Source organism: Drosophila pseudoobscura, chromosome X (genome assembly GCF_009870125.1).
Source record: "Drosophila pseudoobscura strain MV-25-SWS-2005 chromosome X, UCI_Dpse_MV25, whole genome shotgun sequence".
In the NCBI taxonomy this organism is placed as follows: Eukaryota; Metazoa; Arthropoda; class Insecta; order Diptera; family Drosophilidae; genus Drosophila; species Drosophila pseudoobscura.
Genome location: NC_046683.1, coordinates 59,750,702 through 59,775,819, shown reverse-complemented (window position 1 = coordinate 59,775,819; position 25,118 = coordinate 59,750,702). Strand labels below are relative to the sequence as shown.

The 25,118-nt window shown below is 46.6% G+C and overlaps 11 protein-coding genes across 20 annotated transcripts; 6 read left to right on the top strand and 5 right to left on the bottom strand.

Annotated features, from left to right (window-relative positions):
• Nucleotides 1-60: 60 nt before the first annotated feature.
• On the top strand, nucleotides 61-3,645 carry Cln7 (CLN7/MFS domain-containing 8). Of its 8 annotated transcripts, none has more exons than XM_015188286.2 (6): nucleotides 61-675; nucleotides 1,588-1,841; nucleotides 1,903-2,409; nucleotides 2,476-2,627; nucleotides 2,682-3,278; nucleotides 3,352-3,645. In XM_015188286.2, exons 2-6 carry the CDS (start codon nucleotides 1,650-1,652, stop codon nucleotides 3,488-3,490), a joined length of 1,587 nt encoding a protein of 528 aa, XP_015043772.2. In that variant the 5' UTR covers nucleotides 61-675; nucleotides 1,588-1,649; the 3' UTR covers nucleotides 3,491-3,645. The 8 variants fall into 8 exon arrangements, with proteins under 8 accessions (XP_015043772.2, XP_015043768.2, XP_015043767.2 ...); XM_015188282.2 differs by having other exon boundaries at nucleotides 61-256; nucleotides 3,352-3,643; XM_015188281.2 differs by having other exon boundaries at nucleotides 373-561; nucleotides 3,352-3,643.
• lark (RNA-binding protein lark) lies at nucleotides 3,634-5,913 on the bottom strand. The gene is made up of 4 exons (XM_001352653.4): nucleotides 5,772-5,913; nucleotides 4,611-5,468; nucleotides 4,283-4,521; nucleotides 3,634-4,207 (listed from the first exon to the last, which is right to left on the bottom strand). Exons 2-4 carry the CDS (start codon nucleotides 5,310-5,312, stop codon nucleotides 4,090-4,092), a joined length of 1,059 nt encoding a protein of 352 aa, XP_001352689.1. The 5' UTR covers nucleotides 5,313-5,468; nucleotides 5,772-5,913; the 3' UTR covers nucleotides 3,634-4,089.
• Nucleotides 5,914-6,336: 423 nt separating this feature from the next.
• On the top strand, nucleotides 6,337-9,304 carry eco (Establishment of cohesion). Its single transcript, XM_001352652.4, has 2 exons — nucleotides 6,337-8,888; nucleotides 8,946-9,304. The coding sequence occupies exons 1-2, from the start codon at nucleotides 6,481-6,483 to the stop codon at nucleotides 9,148-9,150; spliced, it is 2,613 nt and encodes an 870-aa protein (XP_001352688.3). The 5' UTR covers nucleotides 6,337-6,480; the 3' UTR covers nucleotides 9,151-9,304.
• Nucleotides 9,305-9,398: 94 nt separating this feature from the next.
• Nucleotides 9,399-10,448, top strand: wrm1 (wurmchen 1). Its single transcript, XM_001352651.4, has 3 exons — nucleotides 9,399-9,553; nucleotides 9,752-10,187; nucleotides 10,247-10,448. Exons 2-3 carry the CDS (start codon nucleotides 9,894-9,896, stop codon nucleotides 10,418-10,420), a joined length of 468 nt encoding a protein of 155 aa, XP_001352687.1. The 5' UTR covers nucleotides 9,399-9,553; nucleotides 9,752-9,893; the 3' UTR covers nucleotides 10,421-10,448.
• wrm2 (wurmchen 2) lies at nucleotides 10,404-11,055 on the top strand. Its single transcript, XM_015188279.2, has one exon. It carries the CDS (start codon nucleotides 10,438-10,440, stop codon nucleotides 10,609-10,611), a length of 174 nt encoding a protein of 57 aa, XP_015043765.1. The 5' UTR covers nucleotides 10,404-10,437; the 3' UTR covers nucleotides 10,612-11,055.
• Nucleotides 11,041-15,945, bottom strand: mus312 (mutagen-sensitive 312). Of its 3 annotated transcripts, none has more exons than XM_001352650.4 (5): nucleotides 15,807-15,945; nucleotides 15,171-15,718; nucleotides 14,199-15,110; nucleotides 13,336-13,380; nucleotides 11,041-13,268 (listed from the first exon to the last, which is right to left on the bottom strand). In XM_001352650.4, exons 1-5 carry the CDS (start codon nucleotides 15,866-15,868, stop codon nucleotides 11,344-11,346), a joined length of 3,492 nt encoding a protein of 1,163 aa, XP_001352686.4. In that variant the 5' UTR covers nucleotides 15,869-15,945; the 3' UTR covers nucleotides 11,041-11,343. The 3 variants fall into 3 exon arrangements, with proteins under 3 accessions (XP_001352686.4, XP_033240561.1, XP_015043764.2); XM_015188278.2 differs by having other exon boundaries at nucleotides 13,136-13,268; nucleotides 13,336-13,375; XM_033384670.1 differs by lacking the exons at nucleotides 15,171-15,718; nucleotides 15,807-15,945 and having other exon boundaries at nucleotides 13,336-13,375; nucleotides 14,199-14,336.
• Nucleotides 15,858-16,407, bottom strand: LOC6900082 (uncharacterized). The gene is made up of 2 exons (XM_002135404.3): nucleotides 16,099-16,407; nucleotides 15,858-16,039 (listed from the first exon to the last, which is right to left on the bottom strand). Exons 1-2 carry the CDS (start codon nucleotides 16,221-16,223, stop codon nucleotides 15,871-15,873), a joined length of 294 nt encoding a protein of 97 aa, XP_002135440.1. The 5' UTR covers nucleotides 16,224-16,407; the 3' UTR covers nucleotides 15,858-15,870.
• Nucleotides 16,408-16,515: 108 nt separating this feature from the next.
• Nucleotides 16,516-18,998, top strand: mrva (minerva). Its single transcript, XM_001352649.4, has one exon. The coding sequence runs from the start codon at nucleotides 17,065-17,067 to the stop codon at nucleotides 18,505-18,507; it is 1,443 nt and encodes a 480-aa protein (XP_001352685.1). The 5' UTR covers nucleotides 16,516-17,064; the 3' UTR covers nucleotides 18,508-18,998.
• Nucleotides 18,872-21,631, bottom strand: Rint1 (RAD50 interactor 1). Its single transcript, XM_001352648.4, has 5 exons — nucleotides 21,389-21,631; nucleotides 20,505-21,332; nucleotides 20,218-20,443; nucleotides 19,363-20,155; nucleotides 18,872-19,302 (listed from the first exon to the last, which is right to left on the bottom strand). The coding sequence occupies exons 1-5, from the start codon at nucleotides 21,527-21,529 to the stop codon at nucleotides 19,089-19,091; spliced, it is 2,202 nt and encodes a 733-aa protein (XP_001352684.3). The 5' UTR covers nucleotides 21,530-21,631; the 3' UTR covers nucleotides 18,872-19,088.
• A 58-nt stretch (nucleotides 21,632-21,689) lies between these two features.
• Nucleotides 21,690-24,023, top strand: RhoGEF4 (Rho guanine nucleotide exchange factor 4). The gene is made up of 4 exons (XM_001352647.4): nucleotides 21,690-21,957; nucleotides 22,023-22,580; nucleotides 22,637-23,193; nucleotides 23,256-24,023. Exons 1-4 carry the CDS (start codon nucleotides 21,825-21,827, stop codon nucleotides 23,961-23,963), a joined length of 1,956 nt encoding a protein of 651 aa, XP_001352683.1. The 5' UTR covers nucleotides 21,690-21,824; the 3' UTR covers nucleotides 23,964-24,023.
• On the bottom strand, nucleotides 23,961-25,116 carry LOC4812287 (uncharacterized protein F13E9.13, mitochondrial). Its single transcript, XM_001352646.4, has 3 exons — nucleotides 24,882-25,116; nucleotides 24,742-24,824; nucleotides 23,961-24,688 (listed from the first exon to the last, which is right to left on the bottom strand). Exons 1-3 carry the CDS (start codon nucleotides 24,955-24,957, stop codon nucleotides 24,020-24,022), a joined length of 828 nt encoding a protein of 275 aa, XP_001352682.2. The 5' UTR covers nucleotides 24,958-25,116; the 3' UTR covers nucleotides 23,961-24,019.
• Between the last annotated feature and the right edge of the window lie 2 nt (nucleotides 25,117-25,118).

Here is a 25,118-nt window from a genome sequence, read left to right as displayed (position 1 = left end):
CGACGTAACCTTGTTATCGTAACGCACCATGCAGGCGGAAGACACCTAAAGGTTTATAAGATTTGAAACGGGCGCATTTGAAAGCACGGATAGCCGCGATGTCGAATTGTCTTCTAAATTTAAAAAAGTAGTTGATATCACCAAAAATTATATTACCAAATATATATTAATATTCTATATCAAAATATATATTCAACTTCTCTACCTTTGATCGTTTCTTTTGCGTTGCGTTGCCGCAGCTCCGCCGTTGCAACAGGTAGCACTAACAAAATTGGTAAAAAAAAGGTGCATCGCAAGTGAACTGAACCCTTCCCCCATCCCCACAAAGAGTGCAAGAACAAAGGGGGCTATTTATTACATTCACTGAGAGAAGATATATGTATAGCTTCGGTTGTGAGAGCGTGAAGTGCACGAGACGAGTGTGTTTTAACGTAAAAGAGAGTAAAAACCAAAAAAGAGACAATGAAAACAATTCATTTATAAACGAGAATGTGAACGTACAATATGAGCATATTAATTTGTGTCGCTTGTACATAAGGAAATATACATAACAACAAAGAAGTAAATAGCTGTGCCCTTGCCAAATACTTATTTCTTTTGAATGTGAAATCAATTCAAAATCAAATACACAAGTGAAAGAGAGTGAGAGCGTAAGCAAATACGAATATGTAAAAGGTGATTTCAAAGACCATAGAGCCCCCGTTCAACGGTCGGTCAACTGGTTGCTTCGCTACATTTGTTTCTCCTATCCCCCAATCGGTGTCTGAGTGTGTTTGTGTTTGTGTGTGTAAAGATCCACCAAACCAGAACGCGGGTACTGTTCGCCGTTAACTGGATCCAAGTGTAGGGAGTGTAAGAAAACTCAAGAGCTTACCTATTTTTAGCTGCTTTTGAGAATACATGCATGCATCGAACAGTGTGCATTCAGCTTCATGGGAGAGCCAATCACAAAATCTGGAATTTGAATGCCGAACGAATTTTTCCGAGTGGAAGGGAATGGAATCATTAACCTCGAGCAGTTCGAGGCTACACTATCAACAAACAGAAACGCTACGAAAACCCCCATTTCTCTGGTGTGTTTCCCTATGGTGTGATCCGCTGGTGACGAGGCGAAATTGATGAAAAGTTTGAATGCCCAATTCGATAAATAAAATCATGTAATAAAACGACCGGGTTCCCTTCTAGCGTTATCTGCGGAATGATATAGCTCATACCGATAGTGGCTTTAACTAATTCACACACACACGCACGCAATAACAGTTCCATGGAACGGGGAAGAAAACAGCTGCACTGAATCAGTCTGCGATTGTCTTTATCTCTTATAATTGCTAAGATAAGTTGGGCAAACTGTTTCTGGGCAATGGGGAGGGAGGATAATCAACCAACAGAGCATGCAGATAATCCATTGAAGTGGCATGTTTTAAATTCTTTATATATTGGAAGCCCTTACAAAGAAGGTGATATTATCAGCTAGAAATAACTAGAGCTCCTACGAGTATGTACGATCAAAGGTCATTTTAGTTTACATTATAAAAAAATGAATTTTACAAAGAAAACAATAATGTTTGTAATTTTGTTTACTTACAGAATGAGACAGCCTGAGATTAGGAATTGATAGATCCACTCAAAGACCTATACCCAGGATCACCATGGATTTTTTCCGCAAAATGCGCTCCCGCATGGAAACCAAAAGACTGCCCGAGGATGTCGACGATGGACTGGAGACCCTGGAGGAGTACACGCAGCGCTGGCGCTCCGTGCGCATCATCTACTTTACAATGTTCCTGATGGCGCTGGGCTTTAGCATCATCATCACGGGGATATGGCCCTTCCTCAACAAGGTAGGTGTCTCTTCCTGAACAGCTTCCTGACCTCCGAAATCTTATGCAAATCTCTCTCCAGCTAGATCCCGATGCGGGCAAGGAGTTCATGGGTCTGATAGTCGCCGCCAATCCATTGGGACAAATGATCTTCAGTCCTATATTCGGCTGGTGGGGCAATAAGCTAGGCACCATTCGCCTCCCGCTGCTCCTTTCACTAGCCTTGTTCACTGTAGCCAGCGGCATGTACTCCTCATTGGAGCTGCGTCCCCCCGATGTCAAGTACTGGATGCTGGCCTCAAGATTTCTGATTGGAGTCAGTTCGGCAAACATAGCCCTGTGCCGATCCTACTTGTCGGCCGCCACGCGAATCAGCGAGCGCACCCATGCCGTCTCTATGGTGTCTTTGGCCCAGGTTTTGGGTTTCATCATCGGCCCGACACTCCAAGCGGCAGTCACACCGCTGGGTGCTGAGGGTCATGTCTGGCTTTGGGGCAAGATGCACTTTAACATGTACACGGGCTCCGGCTGGATCAATGTGATCATGAGTATGTGCAACTTCGTGATGTTCCTACCCGGCGTATTTGAGGTAAGTCACAAATTAATGATGGTAGCGTAGCTTTCTAATCCACAGATTTCTCTGTTCTGATTTTAGGAACACAAAATAGCCGCTCGCGAGGTAATGGTCATGCAGGGTGGCACTTCAGAGCGAGATACGTGGAAGGGCATCAAGCCGAGTTACCTGTCCGCCTGGACCCTGATTGTGGCCTTCTTTGTGCTCGTCTTCAACTTTGTGCTCCTCGAGACGTAAGTTCTTCCAAAGACTCAGAGCTAAAGTGTTTCATGTTTCATATTTACCAGTTTGGGCACGTCGTTGACGATGGATATGTTCGCCTGGTCGAACGAGCAGGCGCTCTGGAATATGGGCATCATGATGACAACTGCAGCCATAGTTTCGCTGGTGACATTCGTGATGATCGAACCGATGTGCAAGCTGTTCGCCGAACGTTACGTGCTCATCTGGGGCGGCTTCTCGCTGATGGTAATGGGCCGGGTGCTCTTCCTACCATGGGGACCCGATCCACCTAAGGTGGCTCTGGCCTTTAATGCAAGCCTCAATCTAAGCTACGAAGATCCCTTCTATCTGGGCTGCCCAGCCACACAGGAATGGTGTGCTGTGATTCCAGCCGTGACCTTGACACAGTTCATCATTGGCTTTGCCCTCACCTCCGTGGGCTATCCAATTGGCGTGACCCTCATCCAGACCATCTTCTCGAAGGTGCTTGGGCCGCGGCCCCAGGGCGTCTGGATGGGCTGGATGACTGGCTCGGGTTGCCTGTCGCGCGTCTTGGGTCCTGTCTTTGTTGGCTCCATTTACACCAGATTAGGAACTTACTGGACCTTTGGGGTTACATCGTTTATGATGCTCGTCGCAATGATTGCGCTGCAGTGTGGCAAGTGAGTTTTGCACAGATTTCCGTCTGATATTCAGTTTAAATTAATCCGTCCTCCTTCCAATCGTTATTTTCAGTCGCCTTCTCATACCGCCCACATTCGACAAGCCAGCGCCTGTGGAGCTGCAAGAATTGAGTAAACTCAATGGCACACAAATAGAAGACAACTCACCGGATGAATCGCTCATTTCCGAAAAGCACACTGAGCCCACCTAACCACAGTTCCAGCTGCCTTGCGTAGCGCGGAGTTGCCTTGAGCTGTAGAATAATGTTGCAATACTGCCTTTAGAATATCGTCCTTAAATATCCTAGGTTTACAAACGTCCCCCATTTGGTATATAGAAACCAATATATTCATATATTTTTGCATATTTTCGACTGCTATCGATTCTTTATTGGAACACACAAAACTTCACAATATTCAATAACGTTCGATCGTTTAATTGCGGCAGAGGGCAAGAGCAGTCGTTGTCTAGTTAGTGTGTGCGTGTTTGTGTGTGTGGGGCGGGGTCTCGACCAACATGCACAGGATTGAGGCGGTCCAAGCGTGTGTGGAGGAGCAAATGGGCGAAAATGCTGCGACAAATATGGTATTCTCTTGTTTAAGTTTACGATTAGTGTTAGTATAGTAAAATACGAGTACGCGGCAGCCACAAGTGTGTAAATGTGGTCGGCACCAGCACATTTAGCCGAGGATGACAACATGCTGCTGCTGGCGACCAGCTGAGCAGCCACAAGTCTGTTTCTGTTCTGAACGTGTTTGGGGATGCCAAAGCGACTGCCACTCAGCTGCTGCCGTGATAGTAAAACTCATCTCAGTAGGGCGCATAGCGGCGACCCGGTGGAGAGGGACCGCGCATACCTCGTGACGAGATCATGCGATCGTCAAAGGAATCACGACTAAAGTCCTCATAGCCATGGGGTGTGGGCGAGCTGGGGGAAAGGAAATGGCAAACGGCAGAAATTAGGAAAGGTTTATAAAAAGGCTTCAACTGTTCTGTCACCTACCCATAACGACTCATTCCATTGCTGCTGCGTGGTGGCGGTGGCGAGCGACGACTGAACATGGTGTCATATCCACGTGTGACGCTGCAAGAGCGCAGGCTGCCGCTCAACGGAGGCGGCAATGGCATGGGCTCGCGTCGTGAAATCGGTGGTGGTGGGAAGTCGCGCATACGCGATGACTGATAGCGGCGCTCGTACAGGTCGCGTGAATCCTCGAAGCGGCGGTCATAGTAATCATAATCCTGTGGGGGGAAAGATAATCAATTAGTTGCTGTGAGACGCGGGGAGAGGTGAGCATTGGATGATGTTTTGAAATGTATGCTGCATTTACCCTAAAGCCATCCATAATGCGATCACGCAGGAATGGCGGCGGAGGTGGTGGTGGCGGATAAGGATCACGACCGTACATACGATCTCTGTAGCCACCGGCACTGAGCGGCGATGGCGGTTCGCGTCCGCCTCCGGTGCTGCCATAGAGGCGCGGACACTCTTTCGACCAATGACCGGAACGGCCGCAACGATAACACTGCTCCGGATCGCCCATGCCCGGTTTGGGGCGCACACGACTAGTCGATACTTGAACCTTGAGCGGTTGGCCATCGACCACGCGACCGTTCAACTCCTTGATGGCATCCTGCACATCACCCACACAGTCCAGATGCACGAACCCATAGTTGCGCACAATGTCGCACTCGACGACGGTGCCGTATTTCTGAAACAGCTCACGCACCTCTGGTGCCCGCGTTTTATCGGTTAGATTTCCCACGAAGATTTTCGTAGTGGGCGTGTTGGGGGCGCGACGACTTTTGGCAGCCTCCACTTTGATGGCATTATCATTCAAAACGTAACCGTTCAAGTTCTGTATGGCATCGCGACCCTGCTGTTCGGTTTCCATGTGCACAAACCCATAGTTCTTGACCACATCGCACTCGACGACTGTACCGTATTTCTCGAAGAGCGCACGCAGCTCGGTAGCCTGAGTTTTTTCATCGAGATTCCCGATGAACAACTTGAACGTGCCGGCTCCGGGCATAGCGGCAACGGGTTCGGCTGCGTTGTCGTCCACGGTTCTTGCGTTTCTTGAAATTGGGGGAAAATCCGGACTTACGCGGCGGCGTTTGTTGGCGGAGCGGTTTCTTTATCGCGATTGCGACGACAGCGACGGCAGGTACGAGGAGATAACCGCGACCTCAAAGTGAAAGAAGAAAACAATGCAATTTTCATCTTGTTCGAACCAATATACTATAAGTCATTAAACAGGAACGCGTATGCCGCGAACGTCTGGCATGGATGCTACCACTTTGAATATCTCTTTCTTGAGGTAGCGAGGCGAGGCACGTCATGCACAGTGTCTCGCATTAATTGGCGTCGGCACAAGTACATACACAAAAAAAAGATGGCGACAACAGGCTCACACATTCATTTTTCACGGTTGCAGTGGGGCGCTGGGGCTGCCGCTTCAACAAATTTTCAAATGCTTTCAACGACTTACCTGTGTGTACTGTAAATTTTGCTATCAATGCACAAAAATTTATTTTAATTTTATTGAACAGAATTTCCCCAATTTTTTCCTCTTGTCAGACAGAATTAGAGACAGTGTGACTGCTGATTTATCGTTAAAATATACCGTCCTACCCTCAGAAATATACCAAAATATGCCGTTTAATTTTAAAAATATTCCATAAATATACTGACGAGTTCAAGTTCTATTATACATATCCTCGTTTTTTATATTCCGTGCAATATAACTAACTTAATAGAACCCTCAGCCCTGCCCACATAGTTTTATCCGATTAATGAATCAATTTTGTACCTGACTGACTTAAAATTCCAATGCCAAATAACATATAGCGTCATAACATATAATCAGTACTTCTGACCAAAGCTTTATAGTTTCCACTTTTTAGTGAAATTAAAAAACTCTAGATTTAAGGCTATAAGCATTTTCAAAAATTTTCAAGCATATTCGTTTTAAAATATGTTAGATTTAGTTTTGAATAGTGTTGTTGTGTTACAACAAATTTCAGTATTTTGTGCGATAATCTATTATCGATACTATTATCGGTTTCTCCACGCTATCGGTTTTTTGGAACAGTGCTTGCTAACTTCGAATGTTTGGCTTTGCGCAGCACTAGTCGGCTAAAAAAAGCGGGATTCTGAATTTTGATAAAGTTAATGCGAATTAAATTGTGTGCAAAATTATGGAGACGCCAACGGGTAGTGGATATTCCACTCGCCCCGAGCGCATGCCCACTCCCCGATTGTCTGAGCGTAAGAGGCAATTATTTCGCAGCCGCAGCACCAATCTGGACCAAATTGACGATGACGATGGCGTTGGAATCCTTGGAATATCACCACTGAAACCACATGCCAGCTCAAAGAAGCCCAGCCATCTCAAATTTGATCGGGAACCTGAGGGAAGACTATTGCGCAGCAGCACGAGCAGTTCGCCGGAGACCAACAAGGAGAACAAAAAGATACGTGGAGGAGGAGTCGTGGCTGCCACCGATCAGCTGCCGCTCTTATTTACCAAAACAATGTGCATCAATAGCAATAATAGCAGCATTAACAGCAGTCCACGCACGCCCAGAGCGAAGAAGGGTCATGTGATTATTCCAGAGTCGGATGACGATGAAAGTGATGCAGCTGGAGGAAACTCAATTCATCGAGTGGCCACAAAGCGAGTGCACACTACGGCTACGGCTACGTCAGTAGAAGCTGCTTCGTCGCAAGATTCGGATTCAGGGTCGCCGCAGTCTAAACAGAAGAAGACTAGCCTGGAGGGCAGCATTCCAACCATGGCATTCTATTCCCACAGTGGAACCCCCAGTTTACGAAAGAAGGCGAATTCCAAAAAGGGAAACTCAATGAAGCACATAGATCAGCAGCAGCGCGGTGGCAAGGCGAAAACGTCACCAACGTCTCGGCCTCGGTTGGGCATCAATAAAGGAGTGCACCACAAGATACGGAAGCCAAATCGGTACGTTCCGCACAGCCATTTGCCTCCCACTGATATAGATCACATCCTGGGCGCGCTGCGCAATGAGAAGCTCAAAAGTCTGATCACCGATAAGCGGGAAGAGCGCGCAAAGGTAGAGCTCGTGCACCAAGTCCTGCACAGTGCTCGCGATCCGATTAAAATGGCCAAGCCGTTGAGTGTTTTAGCAGCAGATGACGCCAACAACAACATGCCCGAAGGTACGTGGCAACATACCTCAGACTTCTCCGATCTGAGTGAAGACGAAGAACAACAGTCCGATCCAGCTATGGAGTTGGAACCCATTATACCGCTGATTCGCCATGAAGCGGTCACCATCCCCCCACCTGAGCCGACGGATCTGAGCAAGCGCAAGTTCTTCAAGTCGGGAAGGAGGAGCAGCACGTGCATGGAAGTCAGGATCACTGACAACATAAAAGCCAGTGTAAGTCAGGGGAGGATTTCTCTGATCCAGCACCCCGCAAAGAAGGCACGAAGAGTGCGCGTCAAATCAGCTACCTTATTCTCTGCGGAGCAGGCCACCGTAGATGCCATTCTTCGGAATTTAGACGACACAGTCGTAGACGAGATAATCGAATCGAATAAATCAAAGGCCACGACGACATCTCCCATTGAGGCGAAGGACGCTCCGTCCGCTGAGGTGGAGGACGCTTCCATGGAGGTGGAGGAGGTACCCGAAATGGTTGATTATCGCCATAAATTAATAAATACCGAAAGTGTTCACGATAATGATCCCGACTCCGATCCCTTTGCTAAATTCCGCCAGCGACTGCCTTATAACACCGATGATCCAGAGACCATGGAACAGCAGAAAATTCTTCTGGAGTTCCTGATTAGCAATAACATCTGTACGGACGAGTATTTCGAGTACTTCATTGGCGATCCCGAAAGTCACAAGGAGGAAGCCACACGGATTGTCGATCAGTTGTATATGGTGGTCCACGCTGAACAGTCGGCGCAGGAAGCTCCTATGAGGTCGGAGGCAGAAGCGGTGGTAGAGAAAGCGCCGACACCAGAGCCACAACCTCAGGAACAACCGTCTGATCCAGCAGTTATAAAGCCAAAACTCTTTCCCATATTCACACAACGTCTCCAGCCTGTTCCTCAGAAATGCACGCGACGCAAGCCAGATACCTCAATGCGATTGCAATCGGCGGCCACTGGTTCCGGTCAGTACCAAATCGACGCTGGACAGAAGGCATTCGGAGCGAGGCAATGCCAACAGTGCGGCTTGGTCTACACCGTCCACGAGCCAGAGGAGGAGAAGTTGCATCGGGAGTACCACAATTCCATACATGTTTTACGTTTTAAGGGTTGGCTCGACGAGGACATTGTGGCAGTGTATCCAGAATGGGCAAGCGATGGACGGATTATACGCATTAATCAAAATGCTCCTGCATTGCGACTCGAGAGGCTTAAGGATCTAATTGGAGTGGTAGATAAGGAACTGGGATATTCTTCGTACATTGTGCCAAAGGTGTTTTACGCATTTTTTGCCATACGGAAACAACAAATTGTGGGTTTTTGCCTGGTGCAGCCCCTTACCCAGGCACATCGGTTCATTCAGGTTGATGGAACGGACTACTTTAGCGAGGATACTTACGAGGCCAGGTGAGAATATTCTCCTTTCTCGTTTTTTATTTTCAAATGAACATCTCGCCCTTGCAGTTGTGGCGTCTCTCGCATTTGGGTTTCTCCTCTGAACCGGCGTCAAGGAATAGCCAGCAAGCTCATGAGGACTGTACAGAGTCATACAATATTGGGCCAGGAAATCTCTATGGATCGCATTGCGTTCAGCACACCAACCGATGACGGGCGGGCGTTGGCGCGACATATCACGAGAACCGATAATTTTTTGACCTACGACCAGTGATGTGATCAGGAAGGGAGAAGGGAAAATTGTACGGGCTATTGAATAGCTGGAGTTATGTTTGATTAAGGATTGCTTCGAAACCTGTTTTAGTTGTTAAGCCAGTTCGATTATTTTATATGCAGATATTGTGTGGAATTAAAGCTATTTTCGATTATGCCCATGTGTTTATATTTAATATTTTTAGCTGTCGATCGATACATCAATCGATATCACCGGAAAAACGCAGCCCTGCCAGCGATGCTATTAGTACCACCACTGTTCGATATCGATAGTACTTTTGAGCCAGGCTTTGGGCGTTGTTTTCGCTGCACATTAAAATTTATAACAAATACGTTCGAACGGATTTGAAAAACTCTGAATGAGACTAGTTCGAATCGCAGCGGCAACAAATCGTGCGCAGATGGTAAGTACAGGCGGAGGGTTCAACAAATTAGACGGTTCGGGCTGAGGCTTCCGCTATGTTTGTTCTGCTGACGCCACGCCCAATGTGACAATTGGGTAGTAGGAGAGCTGTGCTCATGTTTTGGGGTGCAAACAGCGTGTGAGCTGGTGGTTGTGTGTGCTTCGTCAGCATTTCTTATTGTCTGCTTGTTTGTTACAGACAATTAAGTGTTGTGCTGGTTGGGACCAAGAAGAAGAACATCGAGTGGCTAATCCTGCAGGCCATTGACCGCTCTTAGACGGCGGCATCACGACACAAACCACACCCATAAAACCCAAACAAGCCGAGCTCCTGTGGGACTATGTCCACAATCGAAGAGGAACGTAAGGCATACGAAAAGAACCCCTACTTCACCGGTCACATCTACGGCAATTTCTCGCCATTTTATGTGACTATTGCCATCTGCACCGTTGTACTTGGCACGATAATCATACTGAATATTATCTTGGGCTGCTGCTCCAAGCATCGCAAGTACTGGCAGGACAGACATACAGGCAACCGCTGGTTGGTGTCCATCTGGTCTGCAACACCGCACAATCAACCGCCATTGGACTTCACTGAACTGAAAGACGCTTCCTATTTCCAGCGTTTCCATGTAAGTGAATCCAATAAAACGACAACAAAGAACCCAGCTAATAATAATTCTCTGCCCAGCCCACCACCCATCAGCAAGTGTTCCCCGACGAGGTGGTTATTGGCGTTGACGAGTTAGAGCCCGTGCATTCATCGCATCATCAGCGTCCGCCACGCCCAGAAGGTCGTACTCTGCATCATCAGCGGCAGCGCGAGGAATACGTAGAGCTTCAGAAGCGTGAGAGTGACATCTAAAGTAAAAACAATCAGCCATGGCCCTATATTTCCTATACCCTGCTGTTGCCGCTCTGGCCTTGTTCATCGTCGGCGTCATTATAATTATGCTGCGCTATGGGCCACGTCTCTGTGGCCTGCGCCATCATGCGCTCCCTGACAACCATGACCTCAGGGAGAAGACATACGAGCATGAGATAAGCTATGCATAATTCGATGCGCTTTTTTTCAATATTATTACTTTTTACACATTCTGGCAATGTAATATATATATTGCTCTATATATCTCCCCCCGAAACTAACCTTAGTTACTGTAAGTCCCCTCACTAATCGTCTTTTTGCACCCCAAGGATAATTATTTTGCATGCAGTACAAATAGCTTCATTTAGTGTCCATCTGCTTGTCCATTTCTATTTATCATATCAAGACAATGTGCCTTCAATGTAGAGACTCGTGAGTAAATTATGCCGTCCAAGTGTCTTCTAGTATTGTAAGATCCCATATGTAATTAAAATTAATTCTATTTACACTTTTTGAGAAGTTTACAGATTCTGCATTTCAATTCGTTTATTTTCCTAACGCAAACTCTATACATTTGTAAACCCAATATGGTCCAGTACAGAAATCAAATAAAGCTTCAATTTACATTTCCGTAAGATATGATTTTTATTCAGATTCATTCCATAGGAATTAGTAAGCAAAATAACAGAAGTAGTAGAATGATTCATGACTCGATCGGCGTATTGCAACAAACTAAAGCCGACCGATGGGTGCAATAACAGTTGGAATATATAAATTTTACAGAACATAATTTAAACGGCATAGCGCCCAATAACAAAGTGTCAATAAATGTTATTATGGTATTTTGAGGTGGTGTAAGGAATAAGTACAATGGAATCAAATAAATTGTGTTGGAATAATGATGTAAAGGGCGGAGCTAGAATCTAAGACCTTTTGGTCGGCTTTCTTGGTTTCTTTCTTACATGTCGCTCCGCTTGTTTGGCGGGAGCAGCCAACTCATATCGAAATATGATGCAGCGACGATCAAAGAAGCACTTCAAGTCCTTGGGCTCATACCGATGACCCATTTGCTTCAAATGCAAGTAGATTTCCTGTAGATCAATGGGTTCGTACATAAGTACACTTTCATGAAGTTTGGGATTGGCACACAGAAGATTGTGCCAGGCTATGTGGAGCGGCACAATTGGCTGTGGTGTCTTCTTTGTTACATTCGTTTGCAGGACATAGAACTCAAAATCGTCGCTTAGGCTTGGCGGCACAGATTGAGAGAAGCGTAGCAGATCCTTTCCAGGAGCATTAGTGTTGAATTTGAAACCCTGTATAGGCTCAGTGGGTGTCAGACAGACGTCATTGTTGTCTGAAACTATGGGTCGAGAGCGAGGTTTCTCGGACATCACGGGAGTGGATTTGGACCGAGGCATAGGGTCCTCCTGTCTTTGAGATAACTCCCTTGGCTCCACGGGCTGCATAATGGGATGAGTTTGGTTGTAAATGAACTCAAGCATCTTCACGGCCTGCTTTCGCTTCAGCGGCTTGATTCCATAGTTATACAACTGTTGGAGGATCTCTGACTCTGCCAGTTGTGTGAAATCGGGCTTCGGAGTATTGCAAACACGAACGGTATACACATTTCCATTGACTTCCAACTGATCAGGCACTGTTGATAATACTGTTTTCGACGTAGTAAGTTCCGGCAACGTTGGCATTCCTGTTTCACCCATTAACAGACAATCAGGCACAGTTGATGATACTTTTTTGGGCGTAGTATGTTCCGGCAACGTCGTCATTCTAATTTCACCCATTAACAATCGATCCAGACCGCTTGGCATCGCATCTGTGGTCGCCTCAATAGTTGATTCCTTGCAGTTTGGAAAAACCAACTGGTCAAACTCATCGAATTCATCATCCAGCAAATCTTTGGGCTCCGTGACTTTGGCAAGCAAATCATTAAATTTATGGCTGCTCTTGCGCGACAAAGTCCTCATGGGAGCTTCTAAGAAAGATGCATCTGACCAGTTAATATCGCACTGCGATTCTCCTTTGGCGGGGCTCAACATCTGGGAGAGTGTAAAGGGCTCAGAGAGAGCGGCATCAAGGATCCCAAACTCAGCTCGTTCCCTGCTGAGAGCGCTCTTATTGGGCGAGCGAGAGTTTTGCGACTTGTTTGAGTTTGTAGGCGAAGTCATTAGGAAGGCATCCAAGTCTTCTTCAGTCTTAAAGTAAGGAACAGCTCTTTTTTTCGCAACGGGTGAAAACCCACTACTGTCTGAGCTCTCATTTTCCCAGTCTTTCCCTTTTGCCGTTTTGTTGGCCTTCCAAATCGAGTAATTGATTTCCTCATCGGAAAGCATGATCACATCATTGTCGTCGTCGCTGTTTTGGGTCAGATCGATGCTTGCATCCGACTGCATTCTGAAGGGAGAAGGAGCAGACAATGCAGGCTTCTCAGAAGACGAGTCCATCTTCCAGTTTAGTGGACTTTTGAAGCTGTGATCTGTTGACAAGCTGACACTCCTTCGAAATGAGTTTCTCGAAATATTCAGATCACTAAAGCTGCCACTGGGATTGCTATCATTTGGAGTTGTAAATGCATCCATATGGAAAGATGAATTCTCCGAATCCTTGTCTGTGGCACTTAATGCCAGTTTATCCTCTTTTGAAATGGCACGACTTTCACTCTGGGAACTTGAATCCATAGCCAGACTGCAGTTGAACTTGTCTACATGGAGACTAGATTCAAATGCTTGACTGATGCTGAAGATATCCGTGCATGGATATGCTTTTGGGTCATCGAATTCTGGCTTGGAATGTTCTTGTGTCAGATCAATAAAGATTTCATTGGCTTGATCTGAAAAATGATACGTAATTGAATTAATGATAAGATATATGATATACCATTTAAGCCAATCCCTTACCTTTACTACCCATCTGCTCCTGCGTAGAGTCGGTTCCAGTCTTTACTGAAATCAGACGAAAATTAGTTAAAAATGAGAGGGAACTTTGTTTATACCCGGTACTCAGACAGACGGTACTTTATGATTTATGTAATTTATGCAATAAATTTTATATGTCGTTTGGAATCGTTGTTCGAAAAAGGGACAAATTAATTTATTGCAAACAAAATATTTGATAAAAATCAATCGAACCGTTTAGGAGGATTTTATACATTAGATTTGATCTGTTTCCATTTTTCTTTACTTTTTTTTACATCTGTCTCTTTTTTCTCTATTCCAACACCAACATCTCGCTCCTTTCCGCCTTCACATGAACCCTGAATGAGGTAGAGTGTGTGATAGAAAGAGAGAGAGAGAATAAGTAAGCACGTGGAAGGAGTTGCAATTTAATATTTTCTTCTGGTTATAATAATGATCCTATCTGATCCAGATTTGGCGATTTGGTTTCTAAGGTAATTTTCAATGATTTTGCGTTTTCAATTTTTCTCGTATCTTCAAAATTGTAGATGCCACAGATTTTCGTCTATTGTGGAGGCGGAAGGATGGGTGGTGAAATTTAAAAAAAAAAATAACTGTTAGCAGTGTCATATCATAGGAGTTTGGATACAAAATTTGGTTGCTTTAGCTCTAATAGTATCTGAGATCTATGCGCTCATCGGCACGGACGGACAGACAGACAGACAGACACGGCTATATCAATTCGGCTATTGATGTTGATCAATAATGTATATAATTTATGGGGTCGGTACTTTCACCACAAATCTAGTATACCCCTATGCTCTTTGAGTACCAGGTATAATTACTCATTTGTCTATAAGTTTTACCTTCATCACTAGATATAGAGTAGACTTCTGAAGAAGCCGTTGGTTGATTGATGGGTGTACTCTCTAGTTCTGTTACTGGACTCTCACTTTCACTTATGGTTATATTCTTATAAACCTTCAAGCTAAAATTCTGAACTTCCTTCAGTTCGGGAGACGTCGCTGGCTCGTCATCAGAGTCGGCAAACAGATCGGGTGACGTACAGCGCGTTAATTGTGTAGGAACATTTATGTTAGACGAGGTAGTGGGCTTGAGGTCTTCTGTGCCATTTTTGGTCATCCTGGGACGCTTATCTGGGGGCTCCTTCAAGGGGCTGCTACTAGTGGAGGAGACTTCCGCTTGAATGTCACACTGTTTGGTGTCTTCTTCTTCGATCATGTTCTCCACCACCAGCTTCTCCAGTTCATCTAGTTCTTCATCCACTTGTTTCTTTAGTGCCTGCTGGTTTTCGAAATGATTTTCCAGCTCGTTGAAGACGATTTCCATTTGCTTTATCTGTTGACGGGTTTTCATGCTCGTCCGCTCTGGGGACAAGTCCCGGCCCTGTATGGCACCCCAATCCTTAAGTAAATAATGGGCAGGCGTATGACATACTTCAATCAAGCCGGACACAAAGTAGATTTCTATGTCGGTAACAGGACCTTCACTGGGCTCATGGACGATTGCAGATTTGCTGTCGGGTTTCAGTTCTCGGAGGATAGAACTAATCAGCTTATAAGACGGCATTGAGCTCTCCTCAGCACTTAGCTTTTTGGTTCGCACTTGCTGAGCCAAAAGAGTGGACACCTTGCTCTCCAGCTTCTTTTGCTGAACCTCGGGGTTACGCAGAGTGAGGGGAGTGAACTTGTTGGTCCATTTGCAGCGACGACTGCCCCTGCCGGATACGCCGGGCAGTACTGCCAAGCTCTTGTAGTCTGATGGAAGATGAATTTGGGCTTTACATTGAATACTACAACTATTCAGAGAGTACCTACCTTCTTTAGCGGCTGTCCGAAAGCCATATTTTTGTAGCTTACGTCGAATATTCTCCGTCGCTGATCCAGCATTGTCTTCAACCACATCGACAGGGACGTCATCATCGTCATTCAAGCGAAGGTGTCCATGTTTCTCAGCCTCCGATTTGGATAGCGCCAGCGCCATTTCAATATCATCTGGACTAAAGTTATCCGCCATGCAGTGCTGGGCAGCTACCTCGGCGAAGATTTGCTCATTCCGCAGGAAATTACTTATGCTGGGCTGCTGCTTGCTGCGACCGCGTCCCCGACGTGGGGCACTTGAGCTGCTGCCCTTTAGCTTAGGCGCCTTCTTGGGCTTTGGACCGGGTGGTTCAAAGACATTGCTATTACGTATTGGCCTGATTCTGCGTTCCGGAGAAGCCGCCACAGCAGCGGATGGTACTGGTAGTATAGCATCTTGAAACCGATCTTCTGTGTCATCCGCAGTATCGACTCTCTCGGGGGGCGTAGCAAAGTAGGAGGATAGTGTAGATGTATTAGAGGCTGCCTTGCTGCTACGCGTCGAGCTTGGGAAGGAAAGAAAACAATGCTTTTGGTTAGATAATTACATTTTATTGTTCAACAACTACGAAAACATGCTTAAATTACAATTACCGAAGCTTATTAGATTCTTGCTGCAAGTTCTTAAAGTTCGCTCTTCGCGTCTTTCGATCCATGATTAGCGTTCTGTCCTTAGATTCTCAGCCTCCTCGATGGCTTCTCTAATAAACTTTCCGGGACGCGGTGCACCAAACTCAAACAGTCCTTTCCTGTCAAGTTCCTGCTCCGATGGAGTCAGTAGTTTTTTACACAGCTTTTCGTTTGACAAGCGCTGCATGGGCGTTAAGCTATAGAAGAGCGGCATTAATTCCTGATTTATGAAACACCATTTCCGGGTTATATTTACCTCCAAATTCCAAAGCATACAGCTCCAGCTGCTAACAGAGCGTAGGCAAAGCGATTCCGGTAGGTATACGATGGTGTGCCGTGAGTGCGTCTGGGCTTTCGCTTGGTTGTATCGATTCGATCCATTACTACAGTAGCACAGCACAGCACAGCACAGTATTATATAATTTAAAACATTTTAATTTCGCAAGGAGGCAGGAACAAACACGGTGTTGATCGATAAGGGTTGTCAACCTATTATACAGAAAATCAAAACAGATGTTTATACTAAGAAATATATCAGCTAACCGCCAATTCTGGTTAAAAATAAGCTAAAAACTATTCAAGATCAACTATTAGCAAAATAACTCTTGTTTATAGAATTTTATTGTAGTTTAAAACTTGTCGACTTATCGTTATCGGTGAAACAGCTGTGCACTTGTGAGTGTTCTGGTCACACTGGAAAACACAAACGTAAATATATATAAATATAATTAATTAGCGGACAGTCCGCAGAGAGAAATCGAAAACAATATAGTGATTTGAGCGTCAATAAAGTGCGGGTGCACACGTCACACTCGCAAACACATTCACATTTGCATATTAAACACAATTTCAGTTGCAAGTGGACTGTGAAAAGTTGATAACCACTGAACTCACAATTACAACAACACATACGCAGTGGCATTAGACAAAGGGTAACGTACCACTACCACTACCACTAGTCCGAGTCCGAGTACAGTAAACAGCGAGAGATAACCAGTGCGAAGCAGACAAAGCAAAAGAGTTCGACCGCACTGGACAGACACAGCTCACAGCCAGCTCAGAACGTGATACAATTATTGTGCAGGAGAAGCGAAAACAACTGAAACAACGAAACAACAACTTCAACGAAATTCGATAAAAATATATATTGTATTACGCCCTATCTGCGGCCGTCGGTACTATCCATTGGCCAGTACGGGAAAAGAAAGCTAGCTGCTTAGTCATGGCGCGAGAGGATGAAGAACGCATCGTGGACAACGAGGAGGTGTCTCGGCCAGAGGAGGAGGCAGATCAACAGATCATATCATCCGATCGCCGTCAGGATAATGAACTGGCTCTGCCCTCCGACGGCTGTTGCATTCCCTCCAGCAGCAGCCATCGTTTCATGGCCCTGGTCTTCATGTGCCTTCTCGGTTTTGGCTCATACTTCTGTTACGACAATCCCGGAGCATTGCAGGACGTCTTCAAGAAGGATCTGCACTTGACCTCGACGCAGTTTACGCTCATCTATTCAATCTACTCCTGGCCCAACGTGGTCCTATGCTTCCTCGGAGGATTTCTGATCGATCGTGTGTTTGGAATACGACTCGGAACGATTATTTATATGCTGATCCTGCTTGTGGGACAAGTGATCTTTGCCAGCGGCGCCCTATTGAATGCCTTCTGGTTGATGATTTTGGGTCGCTTCATCTTCGGCATAGGAGCGGAGTCGTTGGCTGTGGCCCAGAACAGCTATGCCGTCCTCTGGTTCAAGGGCAAGGAGCTAAACATGGTCTTTGGGCTGCAGCTTTCTGTCGCCCGTTTCGGCAGCACCGTCAACTTCTGGGTGATGCAACCCATATACAACTACGTCAGCAAGTTCTACCACGATAATAGTGCTCTAGGCGTAGTCCTACTCCTGGCCACACTCACCTGTGTGATGTCGCTGATCTGCGCCCTCATCTTGGGCTTTATGGACAAGCGGGCGGAGCGGATTCTGCAACGGAACAACAACCCATCTGGGCAGGTACCCAAGCTAACCGACATCTTTACATTCAAGCCCCCATTCTGGATGGTCTCGATCATTTGCGTTGCCTACTACGTGGCAATCTTTCCATTCATTGCCCTGGGACAGAAGTTCTTCATGGACCGCTTCGGCCTGACGCCGTCCGAGGCCAACACGGTGGACTCGCTGGTGTACCTCATTGCTGCCGTATCGTCGCCGATCTTTGGCTACATCATCGACAAGGTTGGACGCAACGTATCCTGGGTATTTACGGCGACTCTGACCACCATTGGAGCCCATGCTCTGTTGACATTCACGGGAGTCTCACCATACGTGGGCATGATCATAATGGGGCTATCCTATTCCATGCTGGCTGCCAGCTTGTGGCCCCTAGTGGCCCTCATCATTCCGGAGTATCAACTTGGCACCGCCTACGGCTTTTGCCAGTCCATTCAGAATCTCGGCCTGGCCGTTATCACCATCCTGGCTGGCATCATTGTGGATCACAGCCATAACGATCATACGTGGGTGCAGCTGTTCTTCATGGGATGGCTGACCATTGCGCTAATCGCCACTGGAGTCATCTGGGCTTACAACAAGAAGCAGCAGGGAAATCTGAACATGACGCCACTGCAGCGGGCACAGTTTGTGAGCGCCCAAACGTACCAGCATTTTGAATAGGCGGTGTCAGCCAAGCGGAACCCGCAGATTGGATTATTATCGGTTACTTAGTATAGGCATAAAATTGTTCCCTGCGGGCAACGCTCTAGAGTCGAACAGAGTCGTATGAGTCGTATGAGTCGAATCGATGATCTTGTTCCACGATGTGATGAAGTGTGATGTGCGCCGCCACGAGTCGCGAATTGGTATTTACTAACTGCAATTGTTTTGTCAAACGATATGATATACAATACGCCCTGATCAGCCTTGATTTCCCTTTGCCCACATACGAGTACGATTGCATGAATCCCAATCCCAATTACGAGTATATCTCCGGGTATTTCAGGGATGATCACAGCGATTTATATGTTAATTTTATGCTATGTATTTTTAGAACAATTTATTATTACAGTTACCGCATGTTTATTGTGTCAGCGTTTTACAAATTAAACATAAAATCCATGAAAGAAAGTGCATTGCATTGCTAATAAATCGAAACCTAATACATTGTACCTAATTTTTTTGGAATTCAAAAGTTATTTGGATTTATTTTACGATTCGTTGCACATTCGTACCCTTACGATAAAAATAAACTTCATCAATTAAATTGTTTGCCTGACGCTCCATTTTTCAAAACATTTAATGTCTACCCTCCGTTCCAAGACCTCAATGCACTGCCTACTGTCCAGACGGAGCACCTGCAGTTCCCTCAGGGGCTTCATATTTTCCTCCACCGATTGATTACTGCGCAGCGTCTCCAGTAACAGCAATGCCGTACCCCGCGCTGCCGTCAACAGTTTGCAGGCATCGTGAATTCTATGGAAACGAAAGTCGGGTGTCAGGTTTGTGTTTACAGTAGCTTCGCGCATGACTCACCTCTTAAAGAGTAGCTCTGGTCGTCGCGTGTACTGGCCGAAAAGAGCGAACAGATTGCGCGTCATATCGTAATTGAATTGTGCTGCACCAGCCGGAGAGAACTTTGTGTTCATGACCATGCTTTCGAGCATGTATTCATCGAGTGTGCGGGCTATCAATCGGAGCGTCTGATTGAACAGATTGGCGGACAGTTCGCGCTCCAGATTGTGAAGCATGGTGACTAGCACCTGAAACATCTCTCCGCCACTGGACGAGAGTATAAAAGGCTCCTTGGAATTGTGTTCCGGCATAGTTGCCCAGCAGTCATGGCGATAGTTCATTGACCTGGCCTTCATTTCATGTGTTTCGCGGGTGGCTAGATTCTGCGTTAGCTGCCGCGACCAGTGCTCCAGTTCGGAAACGGCATGGTCAAATACAGAATGTATCTCCGGGGCATTGGGACCCTCCAGTGCCGAATGCAAATGCAGATAATGCACATTCTCTCCCCACTCGCGGAGCACCATGATCAGATAGTTCATGGCATTCAGCACGGGAATGCTTCCCACCTCACCGCTACTGTGCAACTGAACCAGACGCCGTCGGAAACTGTCGATCAGCTCGAGCTGCAGCTGCAGGAACTGCAATTGGTGTCCCGGTTGAATCAAGCCATAATAGCGATCTTTGATGGCTTCCAGCAGTCGCATAAACTGGTCGGCACACTTCGGTATCTTCAAATCATCCTCAAAGGTGTTCGGATCAATCAACTGGAAGGGCGACTCCGCCATCAGAATATCATCCATTCTCTCTGCACAGACTGAGAATTACAAGGGGATTGTGAGCATAAACCTAAGCGTAAACTGAGAATATCCAGCATACATCTCTCCTCCAAGGATATCCAGCGGAGCAAATACACGGGCTGAGTGATCACGGCAATGGCACTGGGAAAACTGGCCGGATAACCAAACGTCTCTCGCAGCTCCGCCTCAAAGCCCAAGGTCTCATCCAGCAGGTGGGCAAACAGTATCTCGTCCTGAGATATCTGTTCAATATCCACGGCCAGTTTTTCAATGGTCAACTGAACCAGACCCCGTATGAATTCAAGCTGAAATGGATTCATATCATAGCTAGAGTGGTATACACATAGGATTATAATGAACTTTTACCCTCAGATTGTAGTCTAGTTTTCCGGCCCTTATCGCTGCTGGCTGGAATGTCTTGCCCACAAAGAAATGAGTGTCCTTCCCCCAGTTGAGAATCTGTGTGTAGTACCATTCGGGCTTGTCTAATCGATTTGTTTGGCGTGTGCCCGTGAAGTGATACGTGAAACGCTGGCGATATGGGGCCAGCAGAAGCTGCACCACGTTGCTGATGGGTTGGCAGAGAATGCTCGGCGTGATGCTCTGCAGGGGGGCGTGCTCTTCAGCGGGAGATTTGATGAGAAACATATACTCGGCGAGCAGTTGTGCCTTCTCGGTGTCCCGCGTGGGTGAATAGTTCAATGCCTGTTGTTCCATGTAAGCCCATCGCATGCTCTTGAGCACGGTTTTAAACTCACTGGACAGACGCTTGAGAAGCAGCTTGTGCCAGTATATGGCAGTGCGTTCGGCGAAGGACTGCAGGGAGCGTGCCTGGACGGCATTCAGACGCCCCACCACGCTGTGCTCGCAGTCGTTGCTTTCGTAGAGTGTGAGGTACAGGTTTACTAGCTTGTCCTCGTCCTTGCCGTTGATGCTGCTGCTCAGATCGCCACTGATCTCCTGTATGTCCTGTACTAGGCGAAGATACTGCGAAAGGCGCTGGAGCTGACGTACTTGGTGGAGATCTACGGCCACGGCATCAAGGGAGGGTTGGCACTCCAGGAGTTTCTGCTGCAGCTTCTCCCTAAACTGGGCCAGTTTCTGCAGCTCAAAGTCAATGCTCTCGCAGACTTGTTGCTGGCACTGGAAGGCAGATTTGTAGCTGGACACATTCTGGGGGTCCTCATAGTCAAGCTGTGGGGACGGGATTCGCATTAGACCCATGTAAATGTGTAAACTATATCACTTACAGTCTTGGACAAGGCATGCAGCCGCTCCTTGTAGTGACTAACCAGCAGATTGGCCCGATGTAGACGGCTGGCATCCTTGCCGATCTCTTCATTTAGACGCGTCGCTATGCGCAACTCCATCCCACTCAGCTCTGCATGCATTTCGATGCAGCAAAAGCTCGAGCAACATTCAACTTACAACCCAAACCGAGCCACGAACCACGTATAAAAATAAATAATTGTTGTTGTTTTAGCGATGAGCAAATAGAGGTAATTTTCTTAGTTTAAAGAAATGGTCACACTTTTTCTGACACATTGAGGTCGATAACACCGTAAACCCAGGGCAGCCAGCACATTTATCGGACGCCTTGTGGACAGACGCGGGCGTTGTTTGAAAAGACAGGTGTTGTTGGCGTCGTTTTTGCTTGCATTTTCTTTGTGTAAAGTTAAGCTAAAAATGTACACACCCAAGAAGAAAATGTTTGGCCATGGCCTTGCACCCTCGCCACACACGCCGCTCAGCTTCAGCCGAGAGTTGCGGCAAGTTCTGCAAGAAAGAAACTTGCTCACAGCTAAGTCGCGCAGGAAAGGTAATTGACGAAGGCTGCAACAATTGCCAAGCGTTTTTATAGTTGTATGTGTGCATTAATTGCAGTGTGCTCAATGCTGGACAGCGCCTCCAGCAGTCCCATTGGCTCCCCCAATCCAGATGCGGGAAAGCGCATGGGCTTCCGTCTGCAGGCCATACAGGAGATCATAACATCGGAAAAGTCCTACTTGGAACAACTGGAACTGCTGATGAACTATTTCGTGCTTCCTCTAAAGGAGCAAGCTATCATCGACTGCTCCAACCATACGCTGCTCTTTGGTCAGATTGAGATGATACACAATTTGAATGGAGAATTTCTGCGAGAGCTGGAGGCGAATATGGAGAATGTGGCACATGCCTTCCTCAAGATGGCACCGTTCTTCAAGCTGTATTCGGTTTACGCCTTCGATTATCGTGGGGCTCTGTTCGTTATTCAGGATTTGATCAGCAAAAATCCCGTGTTTAGAAAGTTTTTGGAACAAACCGAGAGTCGTCCAGAGGTGCAGCGAAAGCTGAATTCTTTGATGATCGTGCCCATACAGCGTGTGCCCCGCTACAAGCTGTTGCTGGAGCAGGTCCTACTGTACACGAGCCCAGCGGATGCCGACTACAAGTTGTTGAAAGGTAAGAGATACAGAAAAACTTATGTGGACCGGTTGATAATGTAATATGCATTTCAGAGTCTGTTAAGGAGATCGATGCCACTGCCGCACACATCAATGCGTGTGTGGAGGAGCAGGAGGTTACCCAGTATCTGATCCATTTGCAGAATTCTCTGGTGAATCGCACACCAAACATTGTAAAGCCCTCACGCCGCGTGATCAAAGAGGGAATCCTTCAAAAGATCACTCATAAGGGCACGGAAATCAAACGCTACTGTGTACTTATGTCGGATATATTTATGTACTGCAAGCTCGTGAAGGATCGGGCCCCAAACACCGTGGTGGAGAACTCGCTCGAATGCTGTTGCATATTTCCGCTCAAGAAGTGCAAGGTTTTCGAAATGCTGCCGGGCAACTTCAAATTGACTTGCCAGAACGATGGCATCATCTTTGGCAGTGGCGACTTACAGCTGTGCCGTACTTGGGTGGGATTCATACGCGATGCCATTGATTTGCATGTCCAGTGCCGCAAAACGCTGCGCAAGGACTCCAGCAAGAGAACACCCATACGCAAAAAGGACATGAAGAAGTTTGGAGCTGATTATGTACTGAGTCCGAACAACAAGCGCAAATGCGTGAGTAATCTGTATTTGAATGCGTTCAGGAAGAAGCTAATTCTGCTTTATATATTTATTAGGAGTTCGAGACCGTTTTCCGCAACAATAACCGCAGCACGGACTCTGAGGATGAGACAGAGGATACTGCTTGCTTTCCACGCAAACGCAAGACGCCAAGCGCCATCCCAAGAACTACAAACTCTAGCAAAAATATCGGAAATTCTTCTTTATACAACAAAACGAAGGTCTTGGCACCGCCACCACCGCCAATGCCACCTGTTCAGTTGCGCCATCAGCCAGGGACAGTGAGAGATTCCGCCTGCAAGGAGAATCGCATTTCCAAACTGTACAAAAAGATTGCCACAGGCGATAAGGTGGCCAATGTACGTGGCATACTCAAGCGCAGCAATGTGACCGCTACCAGCACTGATCACGATCCCACCTACGGCTTTGCCAGCCGCTACTCCGACTCTAAATCGTACTTTAGAGCTCATAATGTGGACAACACCATACCCACAGTGGTCAAGCGCGAGGATCTGTTTAACGCGGAAAATTTGTTTGCCATAAATTCAGGCGATGGCGGCCCGGCTTCAGCGCAGAGGAAGCAGAGCCAAGAGGAGATGCTTTCACCGCCACAAAGAAAGCGGGTTAAGTTCGACGACACCTTGGATAAACTCTCTCCCGGTAATGAGCATAAACCTTTTGCTTTCCCAAGCAGTACTGAAACCGCCCCCAAGGCCACATCTTTGCGCGAACGCATCTATGATTTTTTTGCCAATCTGTTCTAGAATTAAATCAGGCATATTTTTTTCATCAACATCAATAAAAGCATTTACAATTCAAATCAACTCGGCTGCCGCAGTTCGCAGACTTTACGCATGAAATTTTCCACAGCCTCTTCGCTAATCTCTTCAAGCCAGCTTCCATGACGCTTAAAATGTGAGCCAACTATGACTGCATTTGCGTCCTTGTAGTACAGACCAATGTTATCCTTTGTCACACCCGAACCAATCAACAGAGGCACCTTTACGCGACCTGACAACTCCTGAAGATCTTGGGGACTGGCGGCATGTCCTGTTGCTGTGCCTGTGATGACAATGCCATCGGTGAGAAAGAACTCGGCTGCATGCGCCGTCTCTAACAGGCTGACATCCGAGGTTATGGCATGTGAGCTATGCTTCTTCTTCAGATCCGTGAAAATTAGTACATCTTCCGCATCGATAAGTTTGCGGTATCGTAGCAGATCTCCAGCACAAGCATCCGTGTATCCCTCGTCGGCCACATGGCCAAATACAAAGCCTTCGCTGCGAATAAACTGAAGCTGACTAGCTTTGGCTATAGCCAGAGCCTGCTTGTTGCCACAGGCTAGGACCTGGACACCGCAGGGAATCTCCTTGGGGATCACGTCACGCACCGCCTGTCCCAGGCGGGTCATGCAAGCGGTTATTTCCGCACCCAAGAGGCGCTCCGGCACATAGGGAATATCATGCATATTCTCGATGAGCACAGCATCCTGCAAATCATGCTCAAATTAGAATACGACTATAAGCAGACTGTTTGGCTTACCAGCTGGTGGCGCTTGTAGAGATTCGCCTCATATATGGCCTTTTCAATCGTCTCTTTCCAGTGGCCGGCATATCGAGGCGTTCCTGACATTGTAGCTCCATATTAGAGGCATTCAGTGGGCATTTGTGGCCTTTGCTCACCTGGTAGCGCGTCTACATGTATCATGCCAATAACTTTGCATTTTTGCTGGCCAAATATCTTAAGAAAACGTCGCATTATTATAAGTTAATCAGAAAATAAACAGCAACAGCGGATCGTCGGCTACCAGGGCTGGAGATGTTCTTTTTACTGGTTGAATTCATGCGATCATTAAACGTATCATCATTATTAATTAAAGAAACTCTTAATAAATATTTACGTTCTTGACGATAATCACT

What these genes read in the sequence shown, in the direction of transcription:
- mus312 (XM_001352650.4), bottom strand. Translation starts at nt 15,868, where the DNA reads ATGGATCGAAAGACGCGAAGAGCGAACTTTAAGAACTTGCAGCAAGAA. An exon ending in CAAGAATCTAATAAGCTTCG is followed by an intron (nt 15,719 to 15,806) that starts GTAATTGTAATT and finishes TTCCTTCCCAAG; the next exon opens with CTCGACGCGTAGCAGCAAGG. An exon ending in TCGGACAGCCGCTAAAGAAG is followed by an intron (nt 15,111 to 15,170) that starts GTAGGTACTCTC and finishes ATCTTCCATCAG; the next exon opens with ACTACAAGAGCTTGGCAGTA.
- lark (XM_001352653.4), bottom strand. Translation starts at nt 5,312, where the DNA reads ATGCCCGGAGCCGGCACGTTCAAGTTGTTCATCGGGAATCTCGATGAA. An exon ending in GCATTATGGATGGCTTTAGG is followed by an intron (nt 4,522 to 4,610) that starts GTAAATGCAGCA and finishes TTCCCCCCACAG; the next exon opens with GATTATGATTACTATGACCG. An exon ending in AATGGAATGAGTCGTTATGG is followed by an intron (nt 4,208 to 4,282) that starts GTAGGTGACAGA and finishes CCTTTCCCCCAG; the next exon opens with CTCGCCCACACCCCATGGCT.
- wrm1 (XM_001352651.4), top strand. Translation starts at nt 9,894, where the DNA reads ATGTCCACAATCGAAGAGGAACGTAAGGCATACGAAAAGAACCCCTAC. An exon ending in CCTATTTCCAGCGTTTCCAT is followed by an intron (nt 10,188 to 10,246) that starts GTAAGTGAATCC and finishes TTCTCTGCCCAG; the next exon opens with CCCACCACCCATCAGCAAGT.
- Rint1 (XM_001352648.4), bottom strand. Translation starts at nt 21,529, where the DNA reads ATGCATGCAGAGCTGAGTGGGATGGAGTTGCGCATAGCGACGCGTCTA. An exon ending in AACTAGACTACAATCTGAGG is followed by an intron (nt 20,444 to 20,504) that starts GTAAAAGTTCAT and finishes AATCCATTTCAG; the next exon opens with CTTGAATTCATACGGGGTCT. An exon ending in CCAGAGCTACTCTTTAAGAG is followed by an intron (nt 19,303 to 19,362) that starts GTGAGTCATGCG and finishes TCGTTTCCATAG; the next exon opens with AATTCACGATGCCTGCAAAC.
- wrm2 (XM_015188279.2), top strand. Translation starts at nt 10,438, where the DNA reads ATGGCCCTATATTTCCTATACCCTGCTGTTGCCGCTCTGGCCTTGTTC.
- LOC6900082 (XM_002135404.3), bottom strand. Translation starts at nt 16,223, where the DNA reads ATGGATCGAATCGATACAACCAAGCGAAAGCCCAGACGCACTCACGGC. An exon ending in GTATGCTTTGGAATTTGGAG is followed by an intron (nt 16,040 to 16,098) that starts GTAAATATAACC and finishes GCTCTTCTATAG; the next exon opens with CTTAACGCCCATGCAGCGCT.
- LOC4812287 (XM_001352646.4), bottom strand. Translation starts at nt 24,957, where the DNA reads ATGCGACGTTTTCTTAAGATATTTGGCCAGCAAAAATGCAAAGTTATT. An exon ending in ACATGTAGACGCGCTACCAG is followed by an intron (nt 24,825 to 24,881) that starts GTGAGCAAAGGC and finishes CTACAATGTCAG; the next exon opens with GAACGCCTCGATATGCCGGC. An exon ending in TCTACAAGCGCCACCAGCTG is followed by an intron (nt 24,689 to 24,741) that starts GTAAGCCAAACA and finishes CATGATTTGCAG; the next exon opens with GATGCTGTGCTCATCGAGAA.
- mrva (XM_001352649.4), top strand. Translation starts at nt 17,065, where the DNA reads ATGGCGCGAGAGGATGAAGAACGCATCGTGGACAACGAGGAGGTGTCT.
- eco (XM_001352652.4), top strand. Translation starts at nt 6,481, where the DNA reads ATGGAGACGCCAACGGGTAGTGGATATTCCACTCGCCCCGAGCGCATG. An exon ending in GAGGATACTTACGAGGCCAG is followed by an intron (nt 8,889 to 8,945) that starts GTGAGAATATTC and finishes TCGCCCTTGCAG; the next exon opens with TTGTGGCGTCTCTCGCATTT.
- Cln7 (XM_015188286.2), top strand. Translation starts at nt 1,650, where the DNA reads ATGGATTTTTTCCGCAAAATGCGCTCCCGCATGGAAACCAAAAGACTG. An exon ending in TATGGCCCTTCCTCAACAAG is followed by an intron (nt 1,842 to 1,902) that starts GTAGGTGTCTCT and finishes ATCTCTCTCCAG; the next exon opens with CTAGATCCCGATGCGGGCAA. An exon ending in AACTTTGTGCTCCTCGAGAC is followed by an intron (nt 2,628 to 2,681) that starts GTAAGTTCTTCC and finishes CATATTTACCAG; the next exon opens with TTTGGGCACGTCGTTGACGA.
- RhoGEF4 (XM_001352647.4), top strand. Translation starts at nt 21,825, where the DNA reads ATGTACACACCCAAGAAGAAAATGTTTGGCCATGGCCTTGCACCCTCG. An exon ending in AGCTAAGTCGCGCAGGAAAG is followed by an intron (nt 21,958 to 22,022) that starts GTAATTGACGAA and finishes CATTAATTGCAG; the next exon opens with TGTGCTCAATGCTGGACAGC. An exon ending in CGACTACAAGTTGTTGAAAG is followed by an intron (nt 22,581 to 22,636) that starts GTAAGAGATACA and finishes TATGCATTTCAG; the next exon opens with AGTCTGTTAAGGAGATCGAT.